Below are 26955 nucleotides of genomic sequence, written 5' to 3' on the forward strand. Positions count from 1 at the left end.
TGCGTGGCTCTCAAGTGTTAAATGTCGGTCGATGGTAACTCCAAGGATTCTTAGGGTGTCCGATATTGGAAGGGACAGGTTTGGTGTGGAAATGGTGGTGAATTTGTTCATATTGTATTGAGAGGTGAGTATTAGACATTGGGTTTTTTCTGCATTAAGTTTCAGCTGAAATGCATCCGCCCATGAATGCATGATGTGGAGACTTTGGTTGATTTCATTGGAAATTTCCTTTTAAATCATGTTTAAATGGGATGTAGATTGTTACATCGTCTGCATATATGTATGGGTTGTGGTTTTGGTTTGATAATTGTTTGGCCAAGGGTATCATCATTAAGTTGAATAGAGTCGGCGAGAGGGGGGATCCCTGTGGAACTCCGCATTCAGGTATCCATGTGGCTGATGCAGTCGAGTTAGATGCCACTTGGTATGATCGTGTGGTTAGGAATCCTTTGAACCAGTTGAGAACGTTGCCTCCAATTCCGAAGTAAACAAAGTAACATAGTAGATGACGGCAGAAAAGACCTGCACGGTCCATCCAGTCTGCCCAAGAAGATAAATTCATATGTGCTACTTTTTTATTTGTACTGTCCTCTTCAGGGCACAGACCGTATAAGTCTGGCCAGCCCTATCCCCGCCTCCCAACCACCAACCCTGTCTCCCACCACCAGCTCTGGCACATACCGTATAAGTCTGCCCAGCACTATCCCTGCCTCCCACCACCGGCTCTGGCACAGACAGTATGTCTGCCCAGCACTATCCCCGCCGCCCAACCACCAGCCCCGGCACAGACCGTATAAGTCTGCCCAGCACTAGTCCCGCCTCCCAACCACCAGCTCTGCCACCCATTCTAGGCTAAGCTCCTGAGGATCCCTTCCTTCTGCACAGGATTCCTTTATGTTTATCCCACGCATGTTTGAATTCCGTTACCGTTTTCATCTCCACCACCTCACGCGGGAGGGCATTCCAAGCAACCACCACCCTCTCCGTGAAAAAATACTTCCTGACATTCTTCTTGAGTTTGCCCCCCTTCAATCTCATGTCATGCCCTCTCGTTCTACTGCCTTCCCATCTCCGGAAAAGGTTCGTTTGCGGATTAATACCTTTCAAATATTTGAACTGTATCATATCACTCCTGTTCCTCCTTTCCTCCAGGGTATACATGTTCAGGTCCGCAAGTCTCTCCTCATACGTCTTGTAACGCAAGTCCCATACCATCCTCGTAGCTTTTCTTTGCACTGCTTCAATTCTTTTTACATCCTTAGCAAGATACGGCCTCCAAAACTGAACACAATACTCCAGGTGGGCCTCACCAACGTCTTGTACAGGGGCATCAACACCTCTTTTCTTCTGCTGGTCACACCTCTCTCTATACAGCCTAGTAACCTTCTAGCTACGGCCACCGCCTTGTCACACTGTTTCATCGCCTTCAGATCCTCAGATACTATCACCCCAAGATCCCTCTCCCCATCTGTACCTAGCAGACTCTCACCGCCTAACACATACGCCTCATGGATTTCTACTCCCTAAGTGCATCACTTTGCATTCTTCGCATTGAATTTTAATTGCCAACCTTAGACCATTCTTCTAGCTTCCGCAGATCCTTTTCATGTTTTCCACTCCCTCCCGGGTGTCCACTCTGTTACAAATCTTAGTATCATCCGCAAATAGGCAAACTTTACCTTCTAACCCTTCGGCAATGTCACTCACAAATATATTGAACAGAATCGGCCCCAGCACTGATCCCTGAGGCACTCCACTACTCACCTTTCCCTCCTCCGAGCGAACTCCATTCACCACCACCCTCTGGCGCCTGTCAACCAGTTCCTAATCCAGTTCACCACTTTGGGTCCTATCTTTAGCCCATCCAGTTTATTTAAGAGCCTCCTGTGGGGAACCATGTCAAAAGCCTTGCTGAAATCTAAGTAGATTACGTCTATAGCACGTCCACGGTTCAATTCTCCGGTCACCCAATCAAAGAATTCAATGAGATTCGTTTGGCACGATTTCCCTTTGGTAAAACCATGTTGTCTCGGATCTTGCAACTTATTGGCTTTCAGGAAATTCACTATCCTTTCCTTCAGAATCGCTTCCGTACTTTTCCAATAATCGAAGTGAGGCTTACCAGCCTGTAGTTTCCAGCTTCTTCCCTATCACCACTTTTGTGAAGAGGGACCACCTCCGCCGTTCTCCAATCCCTCAGAACCTCTCCCATTTCTAAGAATTTATTAAACAAATCTTTTAGAAGACCCGCCAGAACCTCTCTGAGCTCCCTCAATATCCTGGGGTGGATCCCATCCGGTCCTATGGCTTTGTCCACCTTTAGTTTCTCTAGTTGTTGATACACACTGTCTTCCGTGAACGGTGCTATATCCACTCCATTCTCAAATGAACTTTTGCCAGTCCATCGTGGTCCTTCTCCCGGATTTTCTTCAGTAAAAACAGAACAAAAGTATCTATTTAGCAAATTTGCCTTTTCTTCATCATTATCTACATAGCGGTTTGCAGTATCTTTTAGTCTCACAATTCCCTTTTTAGTCATTCTCCTTTCACTAATATACCTGAAGAAATTTTTGTCCCCCTCACCTTACCTTTCTAGCCATTTGTTCTTCCGCTTGCGCTTTCGCCAGACGTACCTCTCTCTTGGCTTAAGTATTCGAGGATGTGTAGTAGTATTCCATGATCAACCATGTCAAAGGCGTTAGACATGTCAAATTGTAAGAGTAGTATGTTCTTGCCAGTTGCGATCATTTGTTTGAATTTGGCCATGAGAGTAACTAGTACTGTTTTCTGTACTGTGGTTGGACCGAAATCCTGACTGGGAGTCGTGAAGTATTGAGAACTTATTCAAATAATTGGTAAGTTGTTTGGTCACCATACCTTGCGTTAGTTTGGTTATTAAGGGAATAGATGCTACTGGCCTGTAGTTAGATGAGTCGTCAGCACTTTCTTTGCGTCTTTAGGTATAGGGGTAAGTAGACTATTTCCTTTTCCTTCGGGAATAGTCCATTTTGTAACATGTAATTCAAGTGATCCGTTAGGTCTGTTATGAATTGTTGAGGAGCAGATGCTATAAGGTTGTTTGGACATATGTCTAGTTTGCAATGAGATTTGGCAAATCTTTTAAGCGTTTGGGAGATGGTATCCTTTGATAGTGTCTCGAAATTGGTCCAGATTCTATCTGCTGGGTATTCACCATGGTCTGGGTCTAGACAGTCAAGGGTTTCTGTGTAGTCGATGGCACTGATGGGTATCTTACATCGCAAGTTTACAATTTTATCATTGAAGTATTTCGCAAGATTGTCTGCTGCTGGTGTATCTATGCTATTAGAAGTGATTGGGGTGGTATCTAGTAGTTTGTTCACGAGTTGGAAGAGTTTGTAATTAAAATGTAATTAAATGTAATTAAAACTCTGTAAGAGCACTTGCTTGTTATCCTAATTACAATAACTGACTATAAATGAAGAGTTGTGCTGTGGGTGGGCAGGATGAAGATCAAACTAGGTCCTGCAGTGCCTGCTAAAGGCTATCTGTTAATGTTGTGGTACAAAGTTCAAGTTTTAAAACTAGGGGGCAAAGAGTATGGAGATTAGTTGATAGTTTCCATTTTTATGTTTAAACAATTTTTATTGGAAGTTACAGAAACAACGTTTCTGTATTTTATGTTACTGAAGATAAGTTTGCACGCCTAAACCAGACATTTCTCCCAATCCCCCCCCCAAACTCTGTACTTCAATATTACAGAGATTTGTAGCATTTGTGTAAGATGTCCACATCAACTTAAATTCCAAGCCATGTGAGAATTGCAACCTATATTACAAACATGCTAAATCATCTAAACAGCCTGCAATTTCCTAAACCCTTAAATTATCTTCTCCAACCCCCTTGATAGAATATAACAATATTAGAGAGATTGCAGATATCGCCTATAAGCCGCACTGAGCCTGCTACCGAGCGGGAAAGAGCAGGGTGTAAATGCAACAAATAAATTATAACATATTAACAATAAGACTGCGACCCCGAGGAGCCAAAATTTGCAAATACTGGTTCCAGAGCTGCATAAAGCGCTGTCTACATTTAAGGACTCCCCTCGCTTCCCAAGTGGCCAAAAGGTGCACCTGATTTCTCCAGTGCCAAAATGCTGGTGGGTCTGATGATGTCTAGTATTGTAAAATAACTTCCCGAGCCTCCAGGCATAATTTGTGGCACAGAAGAATATCATGTCTAGTGAGGGGATGATAGGCTCCAACTTTATCAAGTAGAAATTGTTCTAATGACCCCTGAATCCTGTGGTGCAACAACCTCAACAAAAATCTAACTTTTTTTCCCAGAAAAGCTGAATTCGTGGACAGTCCCAAAGAGCATGGTAGAAAGTGTGGAGATTATGACCACATTTAGAACAGCCAGGATCCCTGGACCACCCCCACATGAGCCAGTTGCGCTTTTTACATGTAAGCCCTCAGTATCATTATATAGCCACACTCCCTGAGTCTCGCATCTGATGTCAGAGTGGGAATACCTTGAATTGTAGCAACTACCTCCCAACCCTCCAAGGAGATCCTCGAGTCCTCCGCCCATCTAGCCTTCAGTAAGGAAATGTCTCTGCCGGGGTCTCGTTTGACTAAAATCCTACGCAACCCTGGGATTGAGAGATCCAAGTCCACTCCTGGAAGAAGTCTCGGACCCTGGATCCCAATTGGTTCCCCAAAAAAGACGCCTCCAAAGAAGAAATATAATGCTTAAACTGTATATACGTAAAGCGATTACCCCATGTGTCTGCCACTCGATCTTGAAGTCTTTCAAATGGTAACAATTTTCCTTCCCCCTCTAAGACGTGTTCCAAGAGGGATATGCCATTCTCTTCTGAACTCAAGAAAGTGGACTTGTCCAATCCCGGTTGAAAGGCGCCATTACCCGGGATGGAAAGTTGATTACATGTGTATGTATTACCAACCAATTTCCCCACTGGAGTTCTCCACGCTTCCTGCAAAGGTCCAAGCAATATACTCTTTCAAATTGATAGGTGCACGAGTTATTGAAAGATGCAACAAGGAGAAAAAATTGTATGGGGCGTAGAGCGAATGCTTCAGCTCTACCGGCGTGTGAAGTTGTCTGTCTGAACCAATCTCCCAAGTGGTGCAACAAGCAGGCTTGATTGTAATGTTTTAATTCGTGAAGTCCTAAACCTCCCCTTCCCAATTCCCTAACATAGTGTCAAGCCGTAACTTCGGATTTTTATTCGCCCAGTAAAAGCAACCTAATAATCTGTAAATATCTTTCAAATCCTTCTGTAAAGGCCTCAAAGGTAGAATATGTAGAGCATAAATCCATCGGGGAAAATGGACCATTTTCAAAAGGTTTGCCCTCTCCAGCAAAGATAAAGGGAGATCTCTCCAACCTTCTAACCTCCGGGTGTCCTCCATTAGGACCTCAACATTAAACCTATCTATTGATTTCACCTCCATTGCCAGGCAAGTCTGCAAATATCTAAAAGAACCAACCGCCCTACGTAATGGAAAAATCCATACCCCAAGAGTTCTGTAACTGCAAAGCTGATGGTAGGGCTTCTGATATCGCCAGGTTAAGACACAACCCTGTGTAATCCCCCATATTCTTTAAAAGTTTCTAAAAGTGCTACTAAAGAATTCGTTGGGTTCGTAAGGTGGACCAATATGTCATCAGCAAAAGCAGCTACCTTGAAACAATAGGGACCAATCTGAACCCCCCTAATGTCCGGGTTCGCTACAATTTCTGTAAGAAGGGGATCTAGCTTGAGCACAAAAAGGAGGGGCGAGAGAGGGCAGCCTTGCCTCGTTCTTCTTAAGACAGGGAAGACCTGAGACTCTCTCCCACTGATTAATACTCTTGCCTGGGGTGCAGAATATAACGCTTTAATCACCGAAAGAAAACGTCCCAAAACCTGTATGCCCAGTCCCATACTGCATTAGTCTCCTCCCACCACCAGAGAATTATGTTTATACTGCAGAAGAAGATTATTCACTTATCGGTAAAATCTTTTATGATAGTGATTTGGGACGTATAGGTTGCAGATAAAGCATGATGACTGACAGTTACTTTGGCCAAAATATATTTTCCCGCTGGGTCTACTGCTACTGTGTGTACTTTCTCTGCAATTCCCTTCCTTATCAAAATGGCAACTCCGCTCCTCTTTCCCTGGGCTGCTGCTGCCACACAGTCCCCCACCCACCAAGTTTTAAGTTTGGTATGTTCCAAGGCACTGAAATGCGTCTCTTGCAATAGGGCTATGTCAAATTTGTGTCTGTTAATGCTGTAAAATTTGTCCTCTTGGTGAATTTATCCCCCCCACATTCCAAGTCACCAGTTTCACCATAGGAAAAGGTTGTGATCTGAAGTGTTTTTAAACTTTGGGTCCAAAAGGAGCGTCCCAGCCAGCACTCCCCCCCCCCCCCACACCTAGAATAACACCACAAAATTCTCACATTCCCCCACGTCCCCTTGTAACAACTCACCGCTGTCAATTCCATGCACCTGCATAACCAATCTCTTATTCCTGATTTGCATCTGACCTTGTACCCCCCCCACCCCAAACTCTCCCACCCCCACCCTCCAAACTTAGCATTCCCCCCATAGGAACTGTTGCAGCTAACACCTCCCCCGCATCCCCACCCTCATATAACCACAACTATACAATACGTGGGCGCCGGACTCTGCCCTTCGCTAAGGCACAACAATTAAACAAAACTGAGTTTTGTCAAGGTCCAAGTTCATACCCAATTCAAAAGATCCAGTTAGTGATTCTCCTCAAGTCACTTCACTGGCTTCCGATCAGATACCGCATTCAATTCAAGCTTCTCCTTCTTACCTACAAATGCACTCAGTCTGCTGCCCCTCACTATCTTTCTACCCTCATCTCCCCTTACGTTCCCGCCCGTAACCTCCGTTCACAGGATAAATCCCTCCTCTCAGTACCCTTCTCCACCACCGCCAACTCCAGGCTCCGCTCATTCTGCCTCGCCTCACCCTATGCTTGGAACTACCTTCCTGAGCCCTTACGCCAAGCCCCCTCCCTGCCCGTCTTCAAGTCTTTGCTTAAATCCCACCTCTTCAATGCTGCGTTCGGCACCTAACCCTTATTGTTCAGTGAATCCAGACTGCCCCAATTTGACTGCCCCTATTGGACCGACCGTTCACTTGTCTATTAGATTGTAAGCTCTTTGAGCAGGGACTGTCTCTCTTTGTTAAATTGTACAGCGCTGCGTAACCCTAGTAGCGCTCTAGAAATGTTAAGTAGTAGTAGTAGTAGACGGTATCACTAGCATTTTCGGCAGTCGGTGCATTCCAAAGGCTTACCAGAATTTGGAAGTCTCTCCAAGTTTCGCCTCTGCTCCTCTCAGTGTAATCCCCCAACATGAAAGAATACAAAGAGAGAAGGTCAGTCGGACTAGAGCAACAAAAGGAAAAAAAAAACAATCAAGGAGTTATGTTCTCGTGGTTTTTGGTTTCTCATTCTCCCAGCTGCATGAGAAACCGACGAGCCACCTCCACTGTTGTATATATCCGGGAAGATTCCTTATGAGTGACCCTGAGGGTGGCAGGATACACCAGAGCAAATTTTATTTTCCAAGCAAACAGTTTAGAGCAGATAGGTGCAAAGGCTCTGCGCTGTGCGCCACTCCAGCCGAGTAATCCTGAAAGCAAAGGATCTTCTGATTTCCATAAGACAGAGACTTCCCCGCATGTAGTGCTTCCAATATAGCCTGCTTATGCACAAAATTCAGAACTCAGAAGATAACCAACCTTGGTTTTGGCTGCTCTGATTGCCTGGGTGCCACCATGTGTGGTCGCTTCATGCACAGAGGACCCCTGCTGTCTGGTAACTGCAGTTCTTTAGTAAGCCATTCCTCCAAAAATCCCACCAAATCTTTATCCAGTATAGTTTCCGGGAAACCCACCAGCCTCAAATTATTCCTGCGGGAGCTGTTTTCCAGGTCCTTCACCTTCGTTTCCAGCACGGCAAGCTTTTTGTGTATAGAGTCCTATGTTTCTTCCACTGTAATGACCTGATCTCTACGTAGCTGCTGAAAAGCTACAGCCTTTTGCCAGATCTGTTTAACTGAACTTGTAGCCGCTCTAACTTAGAATCAGTAGGCATTAGGCGCCGCTCCAATGGTACCTCCGTTACCGCAGTCACCTCATTGGTAATTTCAGCCACCCAGGCCGAGGATACTGTGGGGCCGGTTGATTTCGCAGGCGCCGCCATCTTGTCCTCCACACTCTTGCCTCGGGACTTTTCTTTGTGCCGCTTGCGCTGCCATTGTCTCAACACCCGGTAAACAAAGGTAGCCACATCACTCTCCTCTTACTGCTCAAGGTCAGAATCTATGTTGCAGGGTCCAATTAGCGATTTCAACACGGAGGGACCAAACGGGGATCCAGAGAGCTTCAAACTAACGTCTTCCCTCTGGCATGGTGTCACGTGACTTTCCCTTTTTTATATTTTTGTTCTGCCTATCACTAACCTACAATTCCTCCTTTAAACCCCAATCTTTAAGTTCCCAAAGCACAAAGCAAATAATCACTTAGCAGAGAAATGTCCTTTTCTCTCAGAACTTCTCTTCTTTTCTTTCTGGGCACCTTCTTCATCAGCCTCCTTAGCTAGGAGGACGTTTGGCAAGCCAAGGAGGAGTTCCTACTACTATCAGCCTACTAGGGCTCAACCCCAGCTCGCTCCTTCATGTAAACAGCATGCACCTATGGCCCTTGCTGCTCCCCAGGCAAAGGAAGGGAAGAGCTTTTGACTGATTCCAGCAGAGCATAGCCACAGTAAAAGTGTCTGTTCTCGATGACTTGCCGGTCGGGGGAGGTTGTTTTCACCAAAGATGGCCTCTTATAAATTTCTGACCAAGGGGTTCTTCAAATATTCTGTCTTGGATATGCCAAAGATGAACGAATGATCTCTTCATTTGTTCATCTTTCAGCACAGGCAGGAGGTTGCAGAGGAACTCTGCGCCCTTCTGAAGGCCCATGCGGTTGAACTCGGTGTGTGTGTGTGTGTGTGTGTGTGTGTGTGGGGGGCAGATATGTCCCATCCTAGACCTAAGGGCCCTGAACAAATTCCTAGTCCAAAAAAAGTTCAGGATGGTTTCCCTGTGCACCCTTCTCCCAGTGATTTAGGAAAATGTTTGCTTATGCTCTCTGGACTTAAATGATGCATATATTTACATCCCGATATCTCCAATTTCAGCTGGGAACACATCATTTTCAGTACCTCGTGTTGCATTTTGGCCTTGCGTCTGCTCCCAGGGTCTTCTCCAGATGTCTAGTGGTGGTTGCAACACTTCTACGCAGACTGGGAGTCCATGTGTTCCCGTATCTCGACAATTAACTGGTGAAGAGCACCTCTGAGGAGGGTTCTCAGGAGTCCGTGTGGATGACTATTCGCGTGCTTGAGCTACTAGGGTTCATTTTAAACTAACCCCAAGTCCTATCTTCGCCCTGTCCGATGATTGAAATTCATAGAAGCCCTGCTTGATAGCCTACCTTCTGGACACTAGAGCAGACAATCTTCTCGCACTCACATCCAAGGTTTGTGCATCTCAGCAGGTCATGGCTTGGCAGAGGTTGAGATTGTTGGGCCACATAGCTTTCACAGTGTATGTTACACACATGACACGCTTTCACATGAGATCAATGGACCCTGGCATCTCAGGGACTCTTGAAGATGTCATCCAAGTGTCCCCATAGCTTGTAATCTCCATTCAGTGGTAAATCATTTGATCCAATATACTTTGGAACTTCCAAATTCCTCAGCCACGACAATGACCCAAAACATACAGCCAAGGCAACAAAGGAGTGGCTCAGGAAGAAGCACATTAGGGTCATGGAGTGGCCTAGCCAGTCACCAGACCTTAATCCCATTGAAAACTTATGGAGGGAGCTGAAGCTGCGAGTTGCCAAGCGACAGCCCAGAACTCTTAATGATTTAGAGATGATCTGCAAAGAGGAGTGGACCAAAATTCCTCCTGACATGTGTGCAAACCTCATCATCAACTACAGAAGACGTCTGACCGCTGTGCTTGCCAACAAGGGTTTTGCCACCAAGTATTAGGTCTTGTTTGCCAGAGGGATCAAATACTTATTTCCCTCTGCAGAATGCAAATAAATTCATATACTTTCCACAATGTGATTTTCCGGATTTAATTTGTGATGTGCTATCTCTCACTGTTACCAATAACCTACCCTTCAATTATGGGCTGCTCATGTCTTTGTCAGTGGGCACACTTACAAAATCAGCAAGGGATCAAATACTTATTTCCCCCACTGTATACTGTCATCTATCAACACTTGCTTATTTCAGATCTGACGAAGAAAGGCAACCTTCGAAAGCTAATCAAGAAATGTATTATGTTCAATAAAAAAAGTAGCTTATTTTCTTTTCCATGTTTTATTTTGTTTTATTTCTATTGAAAACCAATCTAAAAACCCATTTTTCTTTTGGAGAGGCCTATAGGCACTAGCTCCTTGATTGCCTGCTCCTTTAACTTCCCATTCCCCAACTACCTACTGTACTTCCAATTCCCCCTCTCTCTCTTTCTTATCATTGTTCCTCCCGTGTCAAAATGTCGGTAGCTTGCTATGTTTTACTTGTGACATCTGCTTTCTCCCCCCCCCCCCCCCCCACCCTTTTCTTTTTATATTGTTAGCCACCTAGACACAAGATAGATGAGTGGGACAGTAAGTCTTTCAATAAACTTGAAACTTCATTGCTGGTTGTTTTACTTTTCTTGCTGGGCTTTCAGCTATACTTCTCTGAACCATGCCGGGGGGAGGGGGGTGGAGTGGAGGATGCTTCTAGGTCCTTTAAAGAGAGAAGGCATGAAGCCTGCTTCCATCAGGGGCACAAGCCTGCTGTGAATATTGGCTGGCAATGTTTTGAAGGGAGGGGTCAGTGGTGTGCTGGAACTGGCTCTCAGGGGCTCCCGAGAGCTGTTAAGTTTTTAAGAATTCTGGGAGCCAGTTGTTAAAGTAGGCTATAACTGGCTTTTAAAATGTGGGCTTGGGCCCCCTCCTGAATTCTTTTACTTTGCTGGTGGGGATGCTGAGCCTTGTCAGCCAAGTAAATAGACTGCTACTACTCCCCGCTCCTTGTTTCCAGCTCTAAGCAGGAGGCTGGGACTTCTCGTGCATGCACGAGAAGTCCCAGCTTGCTGCTTAGAGCCAGAAACAAGCAGTGGGGAGTATAGGCTAGTGGAGCTCAGCCTGCCAGGAAAGGTATGCCGTGTGCCCCCGCACGAGGGTGAGAAGAAAGGCATGCGTTGCCCGCTCAGTCCACCCCTGCCCCCCCCCCCCCCCCAAACTGCAGAGCTGGCTACATCAAGAGAGTGAGTCCTTTGTTAAAAATTTACCAGAACGCCCCTGGGAAGGATAGAGGATTGGGATTAAATCTAGGAAAGGGAATAGGAGAGAGGAGTATGGGTGGTGAAGGTCGAGACACATTTGATTGGGGGGTGGCTAACTATGCCTCTTATAGATATGCTCAACAATATACAATCCCACAGAAAAATAGTGTCTGTAGATGAAACTTCAAAGTGTTAAAAAAATGTTATATATATACACAGTTCCAGAGAAAGTATATGTAGATGAAACTTCTTCGAAATGTTCCAAAAAAATTTATATATGTGCTGATATTTTCCAAGGGCTCTCACAGACCAACCAGTTTACACTTCGTCCTACTGTTTAATCACCGCACACTAAGTGAAAAACTAACATCCTTGTCACTTTTCAGTGCCTAAAATGCGATAATAAAAATAGCCTGTATCACTTATGTTTTGTGATACGGCTGTCTCAAGGAACCTAACTTGAACAAATGGCTCTAGCAGTGCAGAGTTCCTCAAAGCGGACACTGAGTGACTCTGCACTGCCAGTAAATAGGCCTGGTTAAGAGCAATGAACTCCAGAGAAATCAAAGATCCCGATGCAGTTCAACACTCTGTTGGGTCCCAAGACCGTAGAATGGCTGTGCTGTGTGTGATCAGACAGAGGATGCTTCTCACTGCCAACTGGCTCTGACAAAATGACACCCGTTTCCGTGCTCTTCTGCATAAAGCTGCGTACCAGCCCTGATGGAGAGCCCAAAGAACTCAGCATATTCAGTTGCTGCGCTGAATCCAAAGATGTGCTGCTGCCGACTGTTTCTCTGCATCCCGCAGGATTCCCAGGCTTGCACACACACTGCAATGCCTTGATGCCGGTGAGTCCCACAGGAGGAACACCACTTAACTGTCTTCACAGGAGTCGCCATTCACCCTGACTGTCATAAGCGCAGCACGTTGTTTCCCAGGCAGTAAATAAGGATCCCTCCCCTACACCAAGTAGAACTTGCAGTTCTCCAAGTGGTTCCAAGTCAATCTATAGTCGGACTTACCACTGCCGGCCTACTGGCCAGCCAGCGATCCCTTCCCCCCCCCCCCCCAACCCTACCCCAAGCTCAGTCTCCGCAAGTCTTACCACAGATTAGAAAGGCTCAGAACTGATACTCTGTCCTACACTCTCCAGCAAACCTTTCCTTCTTTCTTTTAAGGTTGTTGTGCTGCAAAAGGAGAGCTCCACAGGAAATAAAGGAGAGATGAAGGAAGGAAATAAGTAAATTCATGGGGCACCGGAGACAGGGATCTAACGATCTCCAGATATTACTCTGCAGATTGAAGCCACCCGCAAAGACCAACTGGGGACCGGTTGACCAACTGGACCAGGAGCAAAACACTCAGAACAAGAGATAGAAAATACTGAGGAGCTGTACTGAATGCCAAGAGATGTTTCAGTTCTTTATCTCCACCTGCTGGTTGATGGACAACTATCCCACAGGTTCTAGAACACAGGGAAGCTTACGTAATGGAAAGGGCAATTATATAACCGCCCTCAGTTATCCACATAAATGTTGAAAAAAGTTAACTCTTATGTGTGCAAGTGTCCTAAGAGCTATTCTATAAGGACACGTGTACGCCCCCTTACAGGTAAGCTATATTGCTTACCTGTAATGGGGGGCATACACATGGGCAGAGCACAGATGGAGCTCCCACTTGTGTGCAATTACAAAATACTTTAAGTTACACATTTTACAACAGCATTTAGGCATTTGCAGTTATACCAGTTCTATGGCTGGTGTTAACTGTGGAGCATAAATGTTAGGTGTGCCAGTACTGATTATGCTAGTATTCTAACATGGACCTGGGTGCCTAGGAGGGGCATTTTCGAACGGTGCCGCAAAGGCACAGAGCCAACCGTATTTTCAAAAAAGATGGCTGGCCATCTTTTTTTTTTTTTTTACGAAAATACGTTTAGGACCGCCCAAATGTCAGAGATGGCCAGGTTTGAGATGGCCGGCCTCGGTTTTTGCCCATAATGGAAACCGAAGCCGGCCATCTCAAACCCAGCCAAATCCAAGGTATTTGGTCGTGGGAGGGGCCAGGATTTGTAGTGCACTGGTCCCTCTCACATGCCAGGACACCAACCGGGCACCCTAGAGGGCACTTCTAAAAAGTAAAAAAAAAAAAAAATTTAAATAGCTCCCAGGTGCATAGCTCCCTTACCTTGGGTGCTGAGCCCCCCAAAACCCACTCCCCACAACTATACACCACTATCATAGCCCGAAGGGATGAATGGGGGCACCTATATGTGGGTATAGTGGGTTTCGGATGGGTTTTGAAGGGCTCCCATTTTCCACCACAAGTGTAACAGGTAGGGGGGGATGGGCCTGGGTCCGCCTGCCTGAAGTGCACTGCACCCACTAAAACTGCTCCAGGGACTGCTGCGATAGACCTGAGTATGACATTTGAGGCTAGCAAAAAAAGTTTTTAAAGTTGGGGTTTTTTTGAGGGTGAGAGGGGGTTAGTGACCACTGGGGGAAGTAAGGGGAGGTGATTCCCGATTCCCTCCTGTGGTCATCTAGTCAGTTTGGGCACTTTTTTGGGACTTGGACTTGAAAAAAAAGGGACCAAGTAAATTCGGCCAAATGCTCGTCATGGCCGGCTTTCTTTCTTCCATTATCGGGCGAAGCCAGCCATCTCAAACCACGCCCCCATCCTGCCTTCGCTACCATGCCGACACGCCCCCTTGAACTTTCGCCGGCCCCACGACAGAATGCAGTTGAAGCCGGCCATCTCCCGATTTGTGTCGGAAGATGGCCGGCGATCTCCTTCGAAAATAAGCTGGTAGGTGTCACTACAAAATATGACGTGTTATCAGAGCACCTAACCAGAGGCACCCTGTTATAGAAATGTCTTTTTAATTTTTTTTCTTTTTTGTTACATTTGTACCCCGCGCTTTCCCACTCTTGGCAGGCTCAATGCGGCTTACATGGGGCAATGAAGGGTTAAGTGATTTGCCCAGAGTCACAAGGAGCTGCCTGTGCCTGAAGTGGGAATTTAACTCAGTTCCTCAGGACCAAAGTCCACCACCCTAACCACTAGGCCACTCCTCCACTAATGGTTAGATATATTACACTGGGGTTCATTTATTCTTGTTTTCAAACCAGCAAAATCTCTCTATATAAAACGCACCTCCAACGTTCCATGAAGCCTCTTTTAGCCAAAAGTGAAGGGGGTGAGATCCCATTGTGTCTGCCCCGCCCACGCGTCAAACGTGATGACGTCGAGGGCGGAGCAATGACACTCAACCAATCGCATCGCTCGGCAGCGAAGCGTCAGGGAAGGAGGCGGCGCTCTCGGCGTGTAGCCTTCCCTTCGCTGTGTTCCGCCTTCTTCTGACGTCGATGACGTCAAAAGAAGGCGGAACACAGCGAAGGGAAGGCTACACGCCGAGAGCGCCGCCTCCTTCCCTGACGCTTCGCTGCCGGAACCGCCACGGAGGTAAATTTTAAAAGAAGAAAAAAAAAAAAAAACCCGATGCATGGATGCGAACGGGGGGGGGGGGGGGGGGGCGGCATGGATGCGAAGGGGGGGAGGAGAAGAGGGCGGGCCAGGCTGGGACATGGGAGAGAGAGGAGCATGGATGCGAGGGGGGGGGCATGGAAGGGAGAGAGGGGACTTGCTGGAAAAGGATGAATGGAGGTGGCAGGGGACAGAGGAGCATGGATTGCAGGGCAGGCCTCAGGCAGAGAGGGGAAATGCTGGATAGGGATGAATGGAGGGGGCAGGTGACAGAGTAACATGGATGGCCATGGATTGGGACGGCAGGGCTCAGGGAAAGGGGAATTGCTGGATAGGGATGAATGGAGGGGACAGATGGCCATGGATGGATATGGATTGCAGGGCCGGCCTCAGGCAGAGAGGGGAAATGCTGGATACGGATGAATGGAGGGGGCAGGTGACAGAGTAACATGGATGGCCATGGATTGGGACGGCAGGGCTCAGGGAAAGGGGAATTGCTGGATAGGGATGAATGGAGGGGACAGATGGGCATGGATGGATATGGATTGCAGGACAGGCCTCAGGCAGAGAGGGGAAATGCTGGAAAGGGATAAATGGAGGGGGCAGGGGACAGAGTAACATGGATGGCCATGGATTGGGAGGGCAGGGCTCAGGGAAAGGGGAATTGCTGGATAGGGATGAATGAAGGGCACAGATGGGCATGGATGGATATGGATTGCAGGACAGGCCTCAGCCAGAGAGGGGAAATGCTGGAAAGGGATGAATGGAGGGGGCAGGGGACACAGGAGCATGGATTGCAGGGCAGGCCTCAGGCAGAGAGGGGAAATGCTGGATAGGGATGAATGGAGGGGGCAGGTGACAGAGTAACATGGATGGCCATGGATTGGGACGGCAGAGCTCAGGGAAAGGGGAATTGCTGGATAGGGATGAATGGAGGGGACAGATGGCCATGGATGGATATGGATTGCAGGGCAGGCCTCAGGCAAAGAGGGGAAATGCTGGAAAGGGATGAATGGAGGGGGCAGGGGACAGAGGAGCATGGATGGCCACACACACACACTCTCTATCACACTGTGTCTCACATACACACTTGCACACACTCTCATTCTCACACACACACACTCTCACAAACACACTCACACCCAGACTCACTCTCTCTCTCACACACTCACACTTTCACTCTGACTCTCAAACAGTCACTCTCACATACACTCTCCCAAACATACATACTCCGAAGAAAACCTTGCTAGTGCCCGTTTCATTTGTGTCAGAAACGGGCCTTTTTTACTAGTGTTTTGATAAAAACCATCCAGTCCCTCTCCCCTTCAGGTCAGAGATTGGATTGGAAAGAACTGTATGAGCCCACATGCTTTACCCACTTCTGTTTTTTTGTTTACCTTGTTTTTTATAAGTTTTGCTCGTTGAGCAAATTGCAGAGTAGAAAGGGTTTCTCCAAAGCACCTAGAACCAGGATGAACATTTGCAATGATAAATGTTTTTGCATTGCCTCCCAGAGAGTCCTGTTGAAAAACAAACAGTATGCTAATAGAGCAGAAGACATTGCTTGTAAAACATGTAATGCAAATAGAAAAAAAAAAAAAAAAAAAAGATGCATTTCCTAAGCATAAGGACTAAGGCAAGAAAATCCATTGGAGGTCAATTTCAAATGCATATATGTGGTAGGCTTTATAAATAGACTAGCACAAGTTATATACTCCCTGTCATACTCAAAACCATAGCCCAAATTATGAAACAGCAGATAAAGTGCTGAAACAATTCATAAAATATTGATGAAGTGCTTAGATAATTGATGAAGTGGTAGTAGCAATTTCCATCAAAATTCTGTAATCCAAACACGTGCCTTAAGCAATTCATTAAATGTTTATGGAAAACTCATAAAATGCTAATAGCAATCTTCATTGAAATACAAACAGTTCATCCATAGGGAAGCAGCTCATGAAGTGCAAATAATTCATACAGTGCTTAAGTATTCATAAAATGCTGACAACCATTTTCAGCATGTAGTGATCATTATAATCTAAACAATTCAGAGTATGCTTAGTCAACCCACTAAATTTTCCTAATCCAAATAAAGCAATCAAAGTGCTTGAAAAATTCATGAAATGTTACTAATTTATAACAGGTGCAGGAAGAGCATAAAGTGCTGAAAATAATATTTAGCAAAATTCAAAAATTCAGTCTACTTTCTGCTTAGCCTCCAGCTGGATATGCTGCAAAGGAAGTGGCTGGATTCATAGTCCATTATCACAGGTTTCCAAAAAAAAAAAAAAAAATCCTGATGCAAAGCCCTCAGCACAGCAATAACCGAATTTTGGAGGGGATAAAAATAACAGGAAAGCCCTGGGTAGTTGTAAATGCAGGACTACGACAAGATCTGAGCCCCAAGGAAGCTGCTGGATCTTAAAACAAAATCACTCTCAAATAGGGCTCGTGGAAGGGTATTAGGTGTCCTAAGTGAACTTTCAACCTTGCACTCCCTCTCTATTTAGGCTACTAATAATACCACCACCTCCCCAAACTAGAGAATTTGATAATTAAACTCAATAATAACCTCAAGAATATGGAAATCGGGACGAGTGAGGTGATCAAATCTGCAGATGATACAACACTATTCAAGGTTGTTAAAAACATGTGTGGACTGTGAAATATTGCAGGAAGACCTTAGGAAATTGGAAGACTGGGCATCCAAATGGCAAATGAAATTTAAATATGGACAAATGCAAAGTAATGCATTTTTTTTTTCTATATCTAACAACCTTGAATAGTTTTTTCTCATCTGCAAATTTGACCACTTGTCGTTCCGATTTCCATATCATTTATAAATAAGTTAAACAGTACCTGTCTCAGTACAGATCCCTGCAGGACTCCACTGTTCACCCTCCTCCATTGACAGAAATGACCATTTAACACTACCCTCTGATTTCTGTCCAATAACCAATTCCTAATCCACACCAGAACCTTGCCTCCTATCCCATAATTTTCTCAGGAGTCACTCATGAGGAACTTTATTAAAAGCTTTCTGAAAACCTTTATCCACGTTTATTCACGCCTTCAAACAAATTAAGCAAATTGATGAGGCAATACTTCCCTCGGCTGAACCCATGCAAACTGTCCCATTAAACCATGTTTGTCTATGTGGTTCTGTAATTTTATTCTTTATAACAGTTTCCACTATTTTGCCCAGTACCGACATCAGGCTTACCGGTCTATAACTTCCCGGATCACCCCTAAAACCCTTTTTTTTAAAACTCGGTCTCACATTGGCCACCCTCCAATCTTCAGGTACTACGGACTCCAAGGTTGCACGGAGGATTGGGACTTTTAAATTTGCGATATTTGTCCATAGCCAGTGGTATGAGACATATAAACGACTGGTTAAGTGATACAGAATATTTTTTTCAGTTACATCTTTGGAAACTAGGTTGACGCCTAAGGTTCATTTCAGTTTTCTTCATACCACTGGCGGGGTTTTACTTCACAAGTTTAAACGATTGCAGTTATTTTGTTGCCCTTTGCAGGCAGTCTGGAGGCAGCTCTATCAGCGGAACCAGTTCTCTGCAGCCATCATGCCCTTTCTGGCAATACAGCATAATCCAGGCTTCCCCCAAGGCAACACTTTTTATGCTTGGGCAATTAAGGGTCTTAGATTTTTGTTTCAGCTACTTACTGAGGATGGTAAGTTGAAACCCTTTTCTGAACTACAACAGTTTCAGCTTCCAGCAGCAGACCACTTTGCTTATTTACAATTAAAACATTATGTACAATCCCTCTCTTGGCAACACTTATGTGAGAATGTGCAAGCCACCTTCTCCACTGTATTCACCTTGAAATCTCAACAGACAGCAACACTATCTTTTCACCATCATTCATTATTGGATACTACACCAGATATTGACTTTGTTTATTTGGCCTCTCTTTGGAGTCAAGATCTACATATCAAATTGGCAGCGGATACCATATGGGCCTGTTTACTCTCTATTAAGACTGCTACTTCTAATATGTTGCACTTGGAGATGCATCTCCCCGTAGAGCTTTCCGGGCAGGGACTGCTGTCCAGGATTGTTGCCCTAAATGTCTTCAACAGGGCATATCTCTTGAACAGATGTTTTGGTTCTGCCCAAAGTCCTGTTATTTTGGCAACAAATACTAGACTATATTAAGGGACTGTGGAACAGGAAATGTAAACCACAAATTCTTTTTGGAAAATTTGATATACCTTCATCTGTGCTCCCGGGATTGAAGGGATTCCTGATCCGGGTTTTTTAATGGCCAAAAGAACCATACTCCTCCTCTGGTTTTCAGAGTCCCCTTCCTTGTCTCTTTGGAAACAGATGATTTCACTACTTCAGATGCAGCAATTTGATATGCAAGACCTTCAATCACCCAGAGGACTGTTCTCAGAGAATTTGGGAGTGATTTTGGTCTTGCTTGACCCCATGGGCTCGCAGTCATTTCCTCAACTCTCCTTTTTGAACTGTTCACTTCCTGATTGCGTACAATGCCACATAGGGGTGGCTTGGGTGGAGGAAGAGGTGTTTGGTTTTTTGTTGTTTTTTTTTGGGGGGGGGGGATTTGTTTGTAGATTCTATTCTTATTTAACTATGAAAAATTTATATTGTTGCTTTTGTAATTTAACGGATTGTGGCTAATAAACAGGATTTAAAACAACAGCAGATCAAACAATGAGATATGCTAGAGGTCTATAAAATAATGAGTGGCGTTGAACAGGTAGATGTGAAGCGTCTGTTCACGCTTTCCAAAAATACTAGGACTAGAGGGCATGTGATGAAGCTACAATGTAGTAAATTTAAAACGAAACAGAGAAAATATTTCTTCACGCAACGTGTAATTAAACTCTGGAATTCATTGCCAGAAATGTGGTAAAGGCGGTTAGCTTATCGGAGTTTTAAAAAGGTTTGGACGGCTTCCTAAAGGAAAAGTCAATAGACCGTTATTAAATGGACTTGGGGAAAATCCACTATTTCTGGGATAAGCAGTATAAAATGTCTTGTACATTTTTGGGTTCTTGCCAGGTATTTGTGACCTGGATTGGCCACTGTTGGAAACAGGATGCTGGGCTCGATGGACCTTTGGTCTTTCTCAATATGGCAATACTTATGTACCTCTTCTTAACCAAATAATGGGAGACAATTACACCACAGAATAGTGAACAACGGACAAGATGGCTCACAGCCAGCATAAAGGAAACTGGTAAAACGCAGACTATTTTTTTTTTTTAAGCACTGAATTGCTAATTGCCACATCTCAGTGTTGGGTGTTAAGTGCTGATGTCAGAATGCTCGTAAACCGGAAATTATGTAAACACCGCAATATTGCTGTGCCAGAAAAAACAATCATGGAAAACAAAGAAACTAATCACCCAGGACATTTCCCAATCCAACTGATAAAGAGCTTGATGCAAGACAACCAGACAAGAGAAGCACAAGAACAGCATCTTCTAAAAAAGTATCGTATATTTGCAGCAACATGCTATATGGAGTGGGGGGCATGGTCTGTTGCTCCAAAAATCCATCATTCCCTAAGACCCCCAGAGAACATCTACTCCCCTTCCTCAAGTGTACCACCCCTCCTGAAGACCCCTAATAGCAACCCCACCCTCACCCCCCAACCTCTCAATGATGTCTTGGTGGGTCTAGGACAGAACGGGTAGGAATGATTCTGTGGCGAAACAGGGAATTTTCCTGCTTGAAAATTGTTTTGTTTTATGATGTACATTTCCTTTGTTTGGTCAGAAAGTGACTATCTTGTTAGTAAAGTTGCTACAGAACTGTCAGTTTCTTCTACCCGCCAAAATCTGTTAGCTTAAGCTGTAAGTTTTTTTTTTTTTAGTTGCAGGTAAGGGAGTGGAAAGAGAAGATTCTCTTTTCCTGAGACCCTGTGACCAATTAAACTTCATAACCTGTGTACAGATATATCTTGTTCGTAACTCCCCAGGTACTATTTAGGTAGTAAATAAATGTTTAATTTTATATATATATTTGATCCATATTCAGTTATCTGTTATTGCCTGTTGGGAGGGTTGGCGGCAGCAGGAAGGGGGGGGGTTAAAAGGGGAGGGGGCGGCGGTCAAAAGTGGTGGCGCCGCCGCCGCCGCCGGGGGGGGGGTTAAAATGTGCCCCCTCACCTCGGGCTCTGGACCCCCCTCCCGCCGGTCTGGCTACGGCCCTGGTTGGGTCCAATGCTAACCGGTCCCAGGGCCTGTGGTCAGTGCCCAGTGTCGAGAGAAATAAAGACCTTATCAATGTCGGTCCACTCCCATCAAGGTTGATGCTTCCGGTGCCAAGGTCAATGCTTCTGGTACCGATGACGATGTACTGGCCTTCAAGGAGCCAAAAAATGCTTCTTCTGTTGGACCTGCTGCACCCTCTGTGTCCTCAGCTGCATTTTTAAACAAAGAGGAAAAGTTTGGCACATGGTCAGGCCCATGGCACCTGATGCACCAAGTCCATCACAGAAATCACCTGATTACATTGGGCGCACCTCTTGAAGCCAATGAGGGGGGGGGGGGATCTTCTGGGACAGCAAGGAAAGAATCATGGCTAAATTAAACTCAACTGTGACCCAATAAAAGGGCAGTGGTCAAATTGAGGTTGGTGCTCCAGCCTAACAGGTAACAAAAATAAAGGAAACTTTAAGAGACGAAAAACTAATGAAAATAAAGAGAAATTGAAGAGGCAGAAAAATAAAAAATACCCGCACAGGAAGGCACTGCAAAAAAGAGTGAAACACACCCTGAGATAACACAAAGCATGTCCTCCCTGCTCCATGGAAAAAACGAGACTGAGGGACCCACGCTCATGCATTGGGCAGGGAAGCACCAGCGTATGAAAGATGGGATGTTGGTACAAAGTTCTAAGTATTATCACTAGTCAGCGTCCGCACCAGGCTCGGAAGACATCACCCATCTGTGAGATTACAATGGCCTGCTTGTCCTCAAATTAACAAAGCACACAAGAAAATACTGCAGTAAAGAGAAGCTGAACTATTTGCATCTGCCTGATCTTAGTAGCCTTGCACAACTACTTACCTTAAAATTGGTGTTCTGCTCTCTTTGCTCTTTGGGTCCCATCCATAGGATTGTGCTATATTAATCGATTAAAATGTATGAATGATGTTCACTAGTTGTATTAAAGTTTATGGTGTATAATCTGGCTGGACCAGGGCAGAGAACACTATATACGTAAATAATTATTGCATATTTTATTTTATTGCATTTGTATCCCACATTTTCCCACCAATTTGCGGGCTCAGTGTGGCTTACAATACATTGTATTAACGGAAGTACAAATTGTTACAACTCGATTGTGGTTACATTGTTATGCATTGAGTTTAAGACAGAGTCTACTTATCGTTAAGAGAATAGTACAATGGAACAAAACAATGGAACAAAGGAAGAACAACGGATACTGATAGGACTATAGAACAATAGCGCGAAAAACTTTCGGGTATAGCATTTTACCTGTAGATTAAGGTTTTAAGTATGTTAAAATGAGAGTACAGATGAGAATGTGTTGATGTATTACTAACAGTGTGCGTAGATTTCATGTGTTTTGATCCTTTCGATAGATATTTTCAAAGAGATGAGTCTTCAATAGTTTGCGGAAGTCGATCAGCTTGTTGGTCGTCTTCAGGTTACATGGAAGATTGTTCCAAAATTGCGTGCTCATATAAGAAAAGGTTGATGCGTGTAGCACTTTGTATTTTATGCCTTTGCAATTTGGGAAGTGGAGGTTCAGGAAAGTTTGGGATGATCTTTTAGCGTTTCTAGGTGGTAGGTCTATTAAGTCACATGTAGGCTGGGGCTTCACCATGAATAATTTTGTGGACTAGTGTGCATACTTTAAAAGTGATGCGTTCCTTGAGTGGGAGCCAGTGTAGCTTCTCTCGTAAGGGTTTTGTGCTTTTGTATTTTGGTTTCCCGAAAATGAGTCTGGCAGCTGTGTTCTGGGTTGTTTGAAGTTTCTTCAGTATTTGCTCTTTACAACCTGCGTACAGTGAGTTGCAGTAATCCAGATGGCTGAGTATGAGTGATTGCACTAGGCTGCGGAAGACGGATCTTGGGAAGAATGGTCTTATTCTTTTCAGTCTCCACATGCTGTAAAACATCTTTTTGGTTGTGTTCGCGTGCTTTTCGAGTGTTAGGTGGCGGTCAATAGTGACTCCAAAGATTTTTAAAGTTTCAGAAATTGGAAGATTTAGTTTTGGTGTGTTTATAACGGTGAATTCATTCGTGTTGTATTGGGAGGTAAGTATCAGGCATTGAGTTTTTTCTGCATTCAGTTTCAAACGAAATGCATCTGCCCAGGTGTTCATGATGTGTAAGCTTTGGTTGATTTCATTGTGGATTTCTTTAATGTCTTGTTTGAAAGGGATATATATTGTTACATCGTCAGCGTATATATGTGGGTTAAGGTTATGGCTTGCTAAAAGTTTTGCAGGGGTGTCATCATTAGGTTGAAGATAATTGGTGAGAGGGGTGATCCTTGCGGTACTCCACATTCTGGTGTCCATGCTGCAGACATAGTTGAATTTGATGTGACCTGGTATGAGCGTAAGGTTAGGAACCCCTTGAACCAGTTTAGGACATTGCCTCCGATGCCAAAGTATTCAAGTGTATGTAGTAGGATTCCGTGGTCCACCATGTCAAAGGCACTTGACATGTCAAATTGTAGAAGGAGTATATTGCCGGTTGCAATCATTTGTTTAAATTTAGTCATTAGTGTAATTAGTACTGTTTCGGTGCTGTGGTTCGATCAGAATCCTGATTGGGCATCATGCAGTATTGAGAATTTGTCTAGATAGTTTGTAAGTTGTTTTGTTACCATCCCTTCAGTTATTAGTAGTATGGATGCTACTGGTCGGTAATTGGTTATTTCACTTGCACTTTTCTTTGCGTCCTTGGGTATTGGGGTGAGTAGAATATTTCCTTTTTCTTTTGGGAAAAGCCCGCTTTGTAGCATGGAGTTTACATGGTTCGTTAGGTCTGTTATGAATTGTTGAGGGGCTGATTTCATGAGGTTGTTTGGGCACATGTCTAGTTTGCAGTTGGATTTGGCGAATCTTTTGAGTGTTTCAGAGATGAGGTCTTCTGATAGTATTTCGAATTCGGTCCAGGTTCTGTCTGCTGGGTATATTCCGTCTTCTAGGTCTAGACAGTCTAGGAGTGTGGCATATTCAGTAGGGCTGGTGGGTATTTTAAGTCGTGGTTGAATAATTTTCTCTTTGAAGTATTTCGCAAGGTTGTCAACACTTGGTATGTCTTTGTTGTTGTTTGTAACTGATGTGGTGTCTAGCAATTTGTTCACAAGGAAGAAGAGTTTGTGTGTGTCTTTGTAGTTTAATCCAATGATTGTCTTGTAATGTAGTCTTTTAGTCTGTTTTATGGTGTATTTGTATTTCCTCCGAAGTAGTTTCCAGGCATTTAGTGTTTGTTCATCCTTCTTTTTGTTCCATGCGCGTTCTAGTTTCCTAACTTGTGTTTTGAGTTTTTTCAGCTCTTCGGTGAACCATGGATTTGATTTTTTCTTATGTGATGTTCTGGTTTGGATAGGGGCGATTTTGTCTAATGTTATTTTACATATATCGTCCCATTCTTGGAGGAATTGGATGGTGTCTGGATTTGTTAACCATTCATTTTGGTAATTCTGCTGCCAGAATGTTGTGGGGTCTATTTTTCCTCTCGTGGTGTATGTTGTTGTTTGCTCATGTTTGTTAATTGCACTTCTGTGTATTTTTCGCCAGTGAAGGGAGACATGTGCTTTATGGTGGTCTGACCGTAGTGTGGGTGTCCATCTTGTGTCAGTGACTAGGATAGTTGAGTCTGGGTCGAATTTGTGTGTGATAATGTCTAGTGTGTGTCCTTTTGTGTGTGTTGGTTGAGTGTTAGGTGCATGTAGATCCCAAAGTTTTAAAAATTCTGTGCATTCTCGTGTTCCTGTTGAGGTGTCGTTTTCAAGGTGTAGGTTGATATCTCCTATTACGAGGATGTTTGAGGCAGATACACATGTATTCGAGATGAAGTCCATAAGTTGTGTTTGGGCATCTTGCCACTTTCCTGGTGGCCTGTAGAATAGAATAGCGTTGAGGTGTTCTAGTAGGTTTGGATGATTAATTCTTGTCGAGGCGATTTCAAGTTGTGGTGAGGTGGATTCACCAGTGGTTACAATGGTGAACTCGAATTTGTAAATGATAGCTATTCCACCACCTCTTTTTCCATATCTTGTCCAGTGGGTGATTTTGTATTCTGGTGGGCATGTCTCTAAAATGGCGGGGTCTGTAGGGCTGTGGAACCAGGTTTCTGTGATGAATAGGTGGTCTAAATTGTCTGTGGTAATCCAGTCTAGTATATCTACTGAATTGCTTACTGCTGATCTTGCATTAATGTATCCTATTTGGATTGATCGGTATGGTTCTGTGGGGGGATATGATGTGTTTATTTTTATTAGTTGTCTGTTTCCTCGTTGGTTGAATTTGTTGTTGTTTTTGTATATGGAGTTTTTTCCTTTTGGTTGGTTCTTGTGCATTTGGTCTAGTAAGTTATTGATAGGTTGTACACAGAGTTGGTGTATTGTGGTTGGGTTGTTATGGGTGTTTTTTAGGGTGGACATTTTGTGTGTGTAAGTGATGTGTGATTTGTGAGTTATGGGTTTATTGTTATCTGGGTCATGGGTTGTGTTTGCGTGTGAGAGTAGGGTAACACAGTAGATGGTTAGGAGTGTTTTGCTGGTATTCATATCAGTGTATAAGGCGCTGTAACAATCAATTTTGCTGGTTTACATTCAAAGCGAATCAAAGTCTGTGTTTACATTTAAGCTTGGTAACAAGTTCATGCTGATCATGCTTGGTTTGTAGTTGAAGCAAAACAAAGCAAAGCCTGTGTTTACAATTAAAGCATAGTAATCAGTGTTTACGGCGCTATAACAATCAATTTGCTGGTTTACATTCAAAGCGAATCAAAGTTCATGCTGATCATGCTTGGTTTGTAGTTGAAGCAAAACAAAGCAAAGCCTGTGTTTACAATTAAAGCATAGTAATCAGTGTTTAAGGCGCTATAACAATCAATTTGCTGGTTTACATTCAAGCGAATCAAAATCTGTGCTTACATTTAAGCAGAGCAAAGCAAAGCCTGCGTTTACAATTAAAGTATAGTAATAAGCGTTACATATCAGACCTTTTAGATTACTGTGCGAGGCGGCTAATTGTCTAATGTTAGAACAAGCAAAGTAAGATAATTGCAGTTGAGTTAAAGCTATTAGTGGTGTAAGCGACAATTTTCTTTGCTTTGCAGTTGGAACAGCTGCTCACTTGCCTCGTATTTGGCAGAGCAGGCAATTGCATTTAAATCCTTACAGATAATGTCGTTTTGGCTAGGTAGCTCATTTTTCTGTGTAGATATTTAAGGTATTCAAAAGCATTTTCAGCATAAACACAAATACAATCAAATACTACTTTATCTCCACTCCAACTTTACAACATTAGAATATACCAATTTTATGTACCTTCTATTTTACACCTACATTATCAAGCTGCAGCTCTTACATAAACTAAACTACTCACAAGAGTTTAATAAATGATCACAATGATACTGCTACAAACATTTGAGTAAGCAATTGTTTAAAATTCATTTGTGTCAGTTGTCAAGTCTTACTTGCACCAGGTAGATTTATAGCACTAAATTTTCCTGCTGAAATAGTCAGTTTAAACACCAATTTTTGTTTGGAATTTTTATTTGTGTTTGTTTGGTGTTACATAAGTAAGATGGGAAAATAAGCATAACAGATAAACACCATCTACTATAAAATATAACAAACTGGGCAGGCAGCACTTCAGCACTCTCCTTTCATGCCACACCATACACAACATATATCAACACTGACAATGTATCTGAGAAAAAAAAAAAAAAAAGAGTGCAATTTATTATGGCTGCAGCATTCTACAACTTATATATGTAAATACATTCACATTATTGAACAATTTTGTTCATGCATACATCTTACGGTGATAAGCAATCAGATATATGATTTGATTTCTATCTAGAGCATTTGGG

At 43.9% G+C, this 26955-nt stretch overlaps 1 protein-coding gene across 1 annotated transcript in view; it reads right to left on the minus strand.

The window, feature by feature from the left end:
• KIF15 (kinesin family member 15) overlaps positions 1-26955 on the minus strand; it is a 1036090-nt gene that overhangs the window by 776060 nt on the left and 233075 nt on the right. The window contains 1 exon segment of the mRNA XM_030209299.1: positions 16265-16387. Coding sequence (XP_030065159.1) covers positions 16265-16387 — 123 coding nt within the window.

Source organism: Microcaecilia unicolor, chromosome 1, assembly GCF_901765095.1.
Source record: "Microcaecilia unicolor chromosome 1, aMicUni1.1, whole genome shotgun sequence".
Lineage (NCBI taxonomy): Eukaryota > Metazoa > Chordata > Amphibia > Gymnophiona > Siphonopidae > Microcaecilia > Microcaecilia unicolor.